This window comes from Haliaeetus leucocephalus, unplaced genomic scaffold, assembly GCF_000737465.1.
Source record: "Haliaeetus leucocephalus isolate CR32 unplaced genomic scaffold, Haliaeetus_leucocephalus-4.0 Scaffold702, whole genome shotgun sequence".
Lineage (NCBI taxonomy): Eukaryota > Metazoa > Chordata > Aves > Accipitriformes > Accipitridae > Haliaeetus > Haliaeetus leucocephalus.
In genome coordinates this window covers 1,624,929-1,635,857 of record NW_010973138.1, presented here as the reverse complement: position 1 = coordinate 1,635,857, position 10,929 = coordinate 1,624,929, and the positions used below count along the sequence as shown (strand labels likewise).

Sequence of the window (10,929 nt, the reverse complement as noted above, 5' to 3'; positions counted from 1 at the left end):
TGATTCCCCCCCCCCCCCCCCGTTCTGCAGAGCTTTGCTGTATCAGCAGGGGAAAAGATGGCTGTGGAAACAGCCTTGCAGCATAATGCAAAGCTGAAGTGCTGCCCTTGTTGCTTGAATCCACAATGTGCAGAACAGAAAGCTTCTTGGCTCCTGTGGTTTAAATAACATGATTTAATAAAGGAGAACACTGTAGGCAACAGGCTGATGGAGTAGAAGGCTTCTTTAAGTAGTGATAAAAGGGTCTGAGCTAGGATATTTGAGGCATCTTCACAATATGAAGGGGTGTGAGCTAAATGATGATTTAAAGACTTTTTCAGAGTTCAGCTCAGAATGGGTCTAAGCAGTCTTTGTCACTTTAGGGTACCCATAAAAGCCTGAAAGGGAATGCAAGAGCCTTGTCCACAGTGACAGCGATCATCGACGGAACAGGATCTGTAGGTAAGCCAGAGCTGTAAGGTAGCCTGCCTTAGCTGTGGTAGGTTAAAACAAAGGATCTTTGAAAAACTAGCCTCTCTCCAGTTCACATTTTGCCAGGACTTAGTACAGCTTTGGAAATGGGGAGTAGAGCAAACTTAGCCTTAAACCTGTCTAGCGGTCCCACACCTGAGGGAGGGAGGAAGGAAGGAAGAGGATGGTAGATGGATAGTGGGCACAGACAGCAAAAGTAGATGCCATTGGGCTGTTTCTGAGATCAGGGATATTTTATTCATGCCCTCTGCACTGGTATCTGGAAGGGAAAATTGAGTAGGATTCAGCTTAATACTGGATGGGCATTTTGTTGAGCCAAAGGCAGGCGTTTCTCAAACTTCTAGTCTTCCAGCTTCCCCTGTGTTAGGTTTCCCATAGGCTTGCAGCTGTACCAGTAATGTTTTGTGCTTTCTGGGACCTTTTAATACATAAGGTAACACTGAGTTAACTAGGTGAAGGAGTTGGTATTCTAACTCAGAATAACTGTTTTTCAGCATAGTAAATCTTATGTTGCATCATTCTGACAATATCAATATTATATTTCAGGTGCGGCTTTGGGCCCTCTCTTAGCTGGTCTTATTTCCCCATCTGGCTGGAACAACGTGTTTTACATGCTTATGGTGGCAGATGCATGTGCCTTGCTAGTAAGTCTAAAAATACTGTTTGGTTACTGTGTATTTCCTTTGTGCTAAACTGTCTTAAAATGCAAATTTTCCCTTTGCAATTTCAATACTGCATCTTATAAGAAACTTCCAATTGTGTAGGAAACTTTAGATTAAAGAGCAAATTTGCTCATTTTGAAATTCTCATCTAATTTTAATCAAAAGTGCAGATTAGTTCTGATGCACTTCAATTCCTGAGCAAATACACATCTGTTAATTGCTGGCCGAGCAGATTACAGGAGGCATAATTGTTAAGTAAACCTTCATATATAGACCTAGAAGATGCTTCAGATTCCACTCATGAAAGAATTACTTCTGTTTTCTTTAAAGCTGGTTTAGCAAAGCGGTAACAAATGTTCTGCTACATTGCTGCATCACCAAAATCACCGTGATAATGAAGCTGTTCAAAGCTAATACATCGCATCTCCAGATGGGCCCTAAAACTGCTGTACTAGGTTAGACGAGAAACTGGCATTCTAACTTCTGACAGTAACCAGGAGCAGATGTTTAGGGAAAAGGAGTGCAACGCACTTGGTGGCTTGGTACAAAGCACATCCATTTTCCTTTTTTTCTCCTGTCTGGGATCCTGTATGATTGATAGGAAGATCTGAAAAGCTTCTGTTTGGGTTGGTTGGGTTGGTTTTTTTTTCCACTTCTGACTTGCACTGCTTTGCTTTTAAAGACCAAAGAAGACGTGAGATGAGGCAAGGTGAGTCTTGCTGTACCTTTGAAGTTAGTCTTGCGGCACTCACCTGTAGGTTAGCCTGTAGGTTACATTTTTGAGTTTGCCACAGATTTCCCTGGCAGGCATCTGTGCCAGCTTTGTTCTCCAGTAGAGCAGAATGCTGCTATGACTACCTCAGAGATGTCCTGAAGTGTCACCTGCTTATCCTCTCCTTTTGAAGTCCTGGGTGGAAGTGCTCATGAAAGGCCAGGGTGAGTGTGAAACACTTCAGAAATACTCCTTCCTCCGTACTGGCTGTGCCCAGACAAAGCCCTGTGCCTGCACAGTACTGCAGTGAGCTCTGTGCTCCCGCAGAGGAGCTAATGCCGAGTGTGTCAGACCACTCTTTCCTGACAAAGGAAAAGCAGAAAGTCTTGCTTTGAGTTACGATTTAGGCTTTTTTTCTAAATTCAAGTTAAACCCAAAATTTTAAAATAATTTTTCCACATTTAAGATGTGAAATCTCTGAAAATTAAGTGAATTAGGTAAGTTAATAGTTGAAGTATATTGCCACTGGTAGTCAGCAGCTCTATAAATCCTGATTTGTGCTGTTTTCAGTATTAGGTATTCCATGCTGCAGAGTGAGGTTTGGGAGATAGTCATAGTTTTCCCAAGTAGACTTAAAGCTCTGCTTTTTTTCTTTTATAGTTATTTATTAAAACCAAATGAAAAAAATGCCACATTTCTTTGCAGCATCAGTTAAAATGCCTTCGTAAAGCTCTGGTTTTGGGAGGACTAACTCTCTGCTGTTGTAATAAATCTTGGGTTTTGTAACTCTTGTTCTGGTTTTCCTGTTCTTTGCAGTACAGCATATAGATGCCTATGTTCAAATGTTATTTCTTCAAAGATATCTGGAGGGGCTTTAGCCTCTTACATGGTATTCAGTTCTGTCATTCTTGGCCACGCCCGTACCTCTGAAATCTTAGGTTTAACATCTTAAAACACCAATACTTATAGTAGTGAAGAAACTTCCATTTATAACAGTGAGACTCTGAGGATAAGGAAATCTGTAACAGTGAGGAACCCTGGAAGTTTTAATTTTGTCTCTAAGGTACATAGGAATCATCAAATTTTGTTTGTAAAATCACTTTCCTGGGTACTGTCTTAGTACACCTTTCAAAGTGCACTTGAAGTCCTGATCCTGCAGAGGCAAGTAAACTTGACTGACTTTACTTGCCTTGACTAATTGCGTGATTAAAACTTTTCACACACAGTTGTTTTTCCGAATAGCAGCTAAAATACCTTCATGCTCCAAAATGCCTATCTGCCGTGTTTTCTTGAAGTCTTGGGTTCCCTCTGCTGGTTTCTTTACATGTCTGCTGGTAAAGTAACTTTGGAAAGCCATTCTGGTTTTTGCAAAGAAATTGATCTCTCAGTTGTGAAAAGGAAATTATTTTCCTCTTGCCTATTCATTGTGAAAACTCCTCTTCCAAACATTGACTGAGCATCTGTAAATCTTTTATATTTTTTCTTTTTTTTTTTTTTTTTTTTTTTTTTTTTAACTGAGTTCAGCATTACAGGGTAATGTTTCAAATGAGGAACTCTTCAGATAACTGTGAACATCTTATCCTGAAACTTAGCTTATTTGTATATCTGTATAGATATTAACACAGATACTGTGACTGTTCTTACAGTTCTTACTCCGTCTTATTCAGAAGGAACTTCGGTGTTACACAGATCATACCCTGTAAGTGTTATGCATGGCTGTTGCTCTTTAACAACAGTTTAAAAACATGTGTACTAAGCCTTTGCCCCATAATACCTAGATGTAGACTGAACATTTAAGATTTCTGTACGTCCATTTCTGTCTGTTTTAATTTTGCTTCAAAAGAGTAATCTCAGTTTAATGTTAGCACATAGACAAGGCACTTGGGGACATGGTTTGTGGGCATGGTAGATGATTGGACTCGATGATCTTGAACGTCTTTTCCAACATAAATGATTCTATGATTCTATGTTTTCAAATCATGAACGTTTTTCTTTAGAATATCTTATTTTGAAAAGTATCTGAAAACAAATCTCTGTCACCATCTCTTGGTTATGGTTTGTTTTTTCCTAAATATGTAATCTTCTTGGGTTTCATGCAGGTGGGGAATAAGAAGCTACTTGATTGCTTGCTCTGTGTTTATTAATAGTTTCAAATGTAACTTTTTCCAAAAGGTCTCCTTAAAGGAAAGGGTGGCTCTGAATTTACAGTGTTTTAAATTGAGAAAAAAATAATCCACTGAATCAATGGAGTTATACTTGAATACAGAAAATCTAAATTGAGCCCCTTTGTTGTAGTTTTGGAGAAGTAAAATGGACAGAGAATAGTAAAATGCATGGCAAGGGATGGATCCTACATTTTGAAGTTAGCAGCTGTTATGCCTCACACCTCAACTTTTCCTGCCTGGTTGCTGTTCTTTTCCAGGTTTAAAGAACACTGAGCTATGAGACCAGATTTGGAATAAGGACTGCGTCAGTGATCAGAGCTCTTCCCTGAAAAACAAACTTCATGGAATGCATTATTCTATATTTAAGAGATTCTGCTTGGTGAAGAACTTTGCACATTCACTGGAAGCAGTGTGAGAAATGCAACTGGTAAATCCCTGAAGCTCTTATTTTTGCACATGAATAAGTACCTCAGGATGGCAACTATTCATCAGATGAAGAGACAGGAACTGGAAAGGTTTTAGCAGCACGCCTCAGCTGAGCCAAAGAGAAATACCAAGTGCCTTTTTATTTCTTTTGATAGGATGTTTTTAATTAAAATGCCGAACTGTGTATTTTCCAAAAACAAGTCAAAACTAGAGCGGAAGGAAGTTGAAATCATAACAGTCTAGCAGTGAAACATCCCAGTGTCAATGAGCAAAGTATGTATCTCTTATGTCATCTTGCGCACATGAAGGGCATCGCTTTATAGAGCACAATACCAGCTGGCTGTTAAGATGCACTGCTATTAGTATTTTGAAGCTGCTCAGACAATAATAACCTCACTATATTATTAGTTTTTAACTACAGTACTACTTCTAATCCCAAGGACAACATCCAGCCTTTTGGTAGGTAATGAAATGGAATTTAGTGTTGCGGTGTACCGCAGTTAGCAGTTTTCACAGACTCTCTGGATGGATGTTACGCCTCAATTAGCATTTTGTGAAAGGAGACCTAAGCAAGAAGAAGTAGATTATGAGTCAGAATTTCCAGTGGGGAGCTCTAATGATTTTCAGGACATTATAAACTGGTTGTGCAAATGTCATATAACTGTTGTGTTGCTCCACTAGGCTGGGTTGAAATGAGAGGTTGTTCCTTTGGGGTGGCAGAGAACTGTGAGCTGTCATACTTCAGCACTACAGGACTGAACAGATGAGCTGCCTTAGTGCCTGCCGCCACAGTGATCTCTGTTGGGTACTCCGTGGTTTCAGTGCTGGTATGTGCATGTGGAAGTCATTGTCAGATCAAGGCCTTAATAACCAGAAATCTCTTTGAAGTGACTAATTTCAAGTGGCTCTGAATTTCAGATTTGGAGCCAAAATATCAGAAAAGAAAAATTACCTAGGTGGTAGGTTGTAAGAGAACATTTCAGTAACTAGTGTTACCCAGCAAATAGACGGTTTAATGTCTTCAAAACATATCATTTCTTTGTACAGCCATCTCCTTTGCAAAACAGATGTTTCTGTGATTTTTTTTTAAAGATGTACAAAGTAAAAAGGAATTTTTTTTTCTATGAGGTGTTTATACTTAGATCACAAAGGCTAGATAATTTAAACTGTGTATTATTCTTAACTGTAGTTATTAAAGCTCTAGGCATATGTCTTGTTCTGAACTATGCTCTTAAGTTTTGTGAAACAATGCAGTAGTCTTTACACTTGATTAACAAAACAGCACACTCTAAAGTAGACTGCCAAAACATGGAGAAATGTCTCATCAGCTGCTGGTGGTGTTCCATGTGCTGGCACAACACTTAATTTCCAGGGCTGTTTTGTAATTGTTCAGTCTGTGATGAGTTATTTCACTGGTTTGATTCGGCACATGCTTTATGCTTGCCTTGAACAGTATAAGAATGTGTTCATTTTTAACTGTTTTGCTGAACAGAGATACAGGGAAGACCTCAGTCCCACAAAGACTTAAGGAAGGTTACCAAGTCCTTGTAAGGGAACGCTCTGTGTCGGCCCTGACCCTGCGGTTACCTAGATGAATGGTTAACTTCACACATTTTGAGTAAACCTGTTGAGACCAGTGGGGATACTCAACATGTGAATTCCTAAATCAGTGCTGCGTTTGGGCTTTAGGCTGTAGTTAAATTTGACAGAATTCTGCAGCAAAGTTACTTGAAAGGAATTCCGTCCTGGTGGCATGGCACACTGCCCCTCACTTGGCCAGGCTGACTCTGGGGGGGGTGCTAGCCTGGCCAGGGGACTGATCTAGTCTCTAATGGGGGGAAAAATAACATTGCAACCCCAAAACAGCTGTACTGGCACAACTTCAATGGCTGTGTGAGGAGGGAGGGATGGAGGACTTCTTAGCTGAAGATGCCAAACCCTTCCCCCCAAAAAGGTATGTAAAGCTATATACTAGTTTATTGAAACAATTTAAACTCCGCTGCACTCAAATTTTGAGAGGCTGTTCCCTATGGGCTGAAGTCTTAGGTTAAAATGCTTTCAGTTGTATTTAACAGTCACACGTTGTAAAGATATTTAACTGTGTTTTGGGTTTTACATGTTTTACTTGTTGGGGCGGCTGCTGTTATTTATTTATTTATTTGAATAGCTTTTGCACTGCAGTGACTTGGGTATGGGATCACGACAATGTTGGAGGTGCTGAGTCCTTCCTTCCATCGATTGTAGGCGGGAGTTAGGACTCCTGGTGTGCCGATGTCTCCTTCCTTGCTAATGTGCAGCATTTCAGTTCCAGCTATGAATGTGTTGGACAAAAAGATAAAGATTTACTTTTCTTTCTTAACAACCCTAAAGGTCCCCCAAGTTGTGAATAAACTGTGTGTTTTGTTAGTATCGGGTGTCAATATCCATTAATCTAAAAATGAGCAAGACTGACAAAATTTTTTGTGTAGAAATGCGAGTGACCAGTAGGTAGAGCCAAATTTAAATATGATTGCAGGATTTGTTTCTTGTTTTTTAATGTTGGTTATTGTGAATTTTATCCATTTACTGTCCTGTGTTGAATAAAAATAGATTCTACTTTAAAATTAGAAATGTTGATTGCTTCATCTTTTACATCTCTGGGATGAAATGCTCCATTTATTGGTTGGAAGGATAGACATCCCTGCTGGGACAGTGCTCCTGTCTCTTGTGAGGGTAACAAAAATGGTTCATTAGGAGAACAAATAAGAACATTTTGTTTTGAAAACAGTGCCCTTCTCAACTTGAACATGTAATTTTTTTCATTTTGTGGGATTGTGCGTTGTACAACATCAGTATTTCCAATCAGCTGCATCAGATGGGTGTATTCTGCTTACTTATTTTGGTCTAGTAGGGAAGGAGGACACTCAACCCGAGTCAGGGGCTGAGTCCAGCTCCTACAACGTAGTTTTAAGGTGACTTCTTTTGTTGTCTGCTTTGCCTGCTCTTCAATTTCAGTTCCACATAAATTGAAAAACTTCATCTTTTCTCTCTAGCTCTAATCATGTGGAACATTTACTGTCTTGATTCCGTTACGACGTTTGACGGGGTTTGTGTGCCTCTACCAGAGATAAAATGTCCAAATGACAGATGCACTGGGGAAAAACTGCTCGAAAAGGAAAACAATTTCTGGCTAGAAGGAGGTGTCTGAGGGTCCTGGACAGAATTTCTGAACAAGATGTGCCCAAAGTGCCTCCCAGGAATAGGCAGGTAGTAGCTGGGGCATCTTACAAAAGAAGGGAGACTCAGATCCAAGTTTCTGTTCTGCCTGATGGGGAGCAGGAGCCTCCACTGGAGTACCTGTACCCTCATGAGCACCCTGGGTGTTGCTGGACACACTGCAGTGGACGTTTTTCTCCATTATGTGTAGGAAGGGTTTATAGGGTGGGAAAAAGATGAACAGGTAGCAGGGAAGGTGGTGGTGTGTTCACAAGTCACTTTGAGACTTCTTTTGCCTGTAGGTTAAAACTACTAACCTGCTCCATGCACTAAGATACACCTACTCCTGTATGTTTTGCCAGTTTGGAAGTTCCAGAAGGGATTCTGTCATCTGCTTCGGGAGGTTATTGCATGTGTTTATAGAATAATATCCTTAGAATAACAATGGGAATCCTCCATGTGTGTTTGCGCCAACATCACAGTGCCTCAGACTTTGGCTGACCTCATGTTTACACCTGGGAATCTGTTTGGTTGCTGCCGGTAGGTTTCTCCAGTGAGTGATGTGTGAGGTTGTGTATATGAGAAGTGCTGCTCAAAATCAGGCAGATGTAAGATGGTATAAATGAAATAGGAGGATGTTTAGAGCTGTTGGAGGCTACTGGTCTTCACAGGGAATTAATTTGAAGATTGTTTACAATCCCATCAAGTGATGAGGCCCAGAATTGGTAACAGTGGTGTTCTCTGGTCTGAATGAAATTTTATGGCCTGCATATTACATAGGAGGGTTGATTAAATTATTTCATGATTGTCCCAACCTTAGAGCTTTTCGGATCGGATGTTCGGATTGCTGACCTTTCACCTTACGGCAAGTCTGTTTTGTTTTTGTTTTGCTCTCTGCTAAACCGGCCACGCGATGGTACAGACTCTTCCTCCTGCCCTCCTCTCGCAGCCTGCCCTGCGGAGGGACGTGGACAGTTTGCTGGCAGGTTTGCACCTGCGCGCCCTGGGGCTTTGGTAACCTTCAACTGCATTTTCTGCCACGCTGAGTTATAAAGCCAACTGTCATCCTTAAAGCTGGGGAGGGGGAAGGAAAGGATTTAACTGCTGGTATGCTTCAGCCTCATGTCTGAGGGGGGCTGAAATTTTGGATGTCCTTTCCAGGCAGGTGCAGGCCTGTCCTTGTGGAGCCCAGTTCGAATTACTTTGGTCATCTTCAGGTTACTGCAGTTACTTGAATCTGGGCTTGAGGCTAGAGGTAGTGCTTCACAAATAAATGTCTTAGAACCTGAATTACTCTAATATTTGCATTTATTTACCCTCATACTATTAATTCTCCTGCTGTAACCACATAGATAGTGTGCTTTTAAAAGTATAACAGAAAAATTTGAACTAAAACTTATTTCTCATTTTTCCTTACCCTGAGAGGTCACTTTCTTGCATAAACTTGGCCCTGGGCTTGTAAGGTTTCTCCCAATATTGCAGGATCTGGATTTCGTATTTGTTAGAAAATTGGTTTTTTGTGGCCTACCATCTATGACTGAGTTAATTTTTTTTGTTTCACGTAAAGATTCACAGAAGGCAAAACCTTGACAAGGTTGTATTGGATAGATGAACTGTGGCAGAGCAGGGTGAGATAAGTTGCTTAACCTTTCCCAACTGTGAGTACGTTCGTAATTGTACTTGCATGCTGCAGTGAAGATGTAATCCTTTCCAGCCTTTATTCCTAGGAACTGATTGTCCTTTCACTTGTCTAGCTCAGAAGCAGGCATTTGGAGAATCCAAAAACTTTGAAGTCCTTACCATCTTGGGCACTGCAGTTTTTTTAGTTTATCTGATACCCAAATCCTTAACAGGTCGCCTGAATTTTTTTTTTTGGTTATTCAGAAACCAGCAGTAGCTCCTTGCACTGAGGTCAGAACGCAAAACAGCAGTCTGAGTTCATATGCTAAATCAAGAGCGATACATATGCGTGTGTGTGTGTCTGTATGTATACACACACACAACACGAGTTGCAGCATGAATTGGGAACGAGCTGAAAGGGCTGGATTTCACTGCCCAATAGGTATGGGGAGTCTAGCTCAAAAGAGGAGTTATCGATCATTTTGTCACTTCTGAATTCTCACCTTCTCATTTTTGTGATATGAAGGATATAGGCAGTCCATCGTAGCTGAGTGATGCACAGGCAAAATTTGTGGAAGGAGTGGGTTTCTGCCAAACACAGTGATGTTATTTGTGCTACAGAGGATGAAGTACTATATTTGAGTCTGAGCCATCCAATTTCACTGCAGGCCATGTAAGACTTCAGCTTAGTAAGTACAGCTGGTTCTGAATCTATTCTTAAATTGCTCTGATGATCTTGTAGGAAACAGCTGAACGTTTTGCCATTCTGTGGCAGAATCTGTAGGTTTGGTTTTATACTGGTAGGTGTAACTGCAGAATTCGATTTAGCCATCCCTGTTAGAAGTCTTTATAAAGCTTCCTCCCCCTTTTCCTTTGGCTGCAGCTTTCCTGTTACGTGAAAGGAAGAAAGCATGTTAATAAAAGAATAGAAGAGGTCACAAAAATGTATCAAAAGCACAGTCTCTCTCCCAAATAGAAGAGCTGAAATGGCATGCAAGGTCACCTGTCCTGGGGTGACCATCAGCCCACAACGAAGCGTGTGTGTGTTTAGCTTGGCGCCAGCTCTTCACTTTCCTCTTGGCTGGGTTAGGGGTTTGGAAGTAAGAAAGTTCACTCGCTTGCTTGGCAGTGAGGGGAATCCACTACCACAGCTGGTCTGTGTGTCTGCTTGCAAAATGGTGCAGTTGCTGAAAGGGGAGAGCAATAGCGAGAAACCTTCTGGTTTGCTTGCTGTGATTTTCACAGCAGCAGTTCTCAAAATAGGGGCCACGGGCCCAGAAAGGCAGAACTGGGCTGACTGACAAGTCTGGGGTGAAGGCAGAGAAGCCTGAGAATGTGTGGTTTAGGACTGATATCTGTATTAAGAGCTACATTAGACAGACTGACTTCCCATACGCTTTGCTGTCAGGCAAATCATAAGACTCTAAATTTACCCCAGATTTCAGCAAATAATTTTTTGAGGAGCATGAAATCCCTCTCCAGGAAAGCACCTAGAAATGGTAAATGGATTAAATCCCCTGAACATCTGAAATAGAACGCATCTAGTTCTCAGAACAGTTTTCACTGTCATTTGAAATGAAACCTCCTGGTAGAAAGGTTAGAGATGATGTAAGTCATACAGTAACAGGGAAAACAAAGCTCCTGTATTTGCCTGCTTGAAATCCTCTAATAAAATAAT

At 40.9% G+C, this 10,929-nt stretch overlaps 1 protein-coding gene across 2 annotated transcripts in view; it reads left to right on the top strand.

The window, feature by feature from the left end:
* Positions 1 to 7,010, top strand: part of SLC37A1 (solute carrier family 37 (glucose-6-phosphate transporter), member 1) — a 38,393-nt gene extending 31,383 nt beyond the window's left edge. For both annotated transcript variants that reach the window (XM_010580285.1, XM_010580286.1), the window contains 4 exons: positions 363 to 441; positions 1,018 to 1,115; positions 3,492 to 3,544; positions 4,268 to 7,010. In XM_010580285.1, the coding sequence (XP_010578587.1) occupies positions 363 to 441; positions 1,018 to 1,115; positions 3,492 to 3,544; positions 4,268 to 4,283 (246 nt within the window). In that variant the 3' untranslated portion in view covers positions 4,284 to 7,010. The remainder of the gene's footprint in view (positions 1 to 362; positions 442 to 1,017; positions 1,116 to 3,491; positions 3,545 to 4,267) is intronic.
* The last annotated feature ends 3,919 nt before the right edge of the window (positions 7,011 to 10,929 follow it).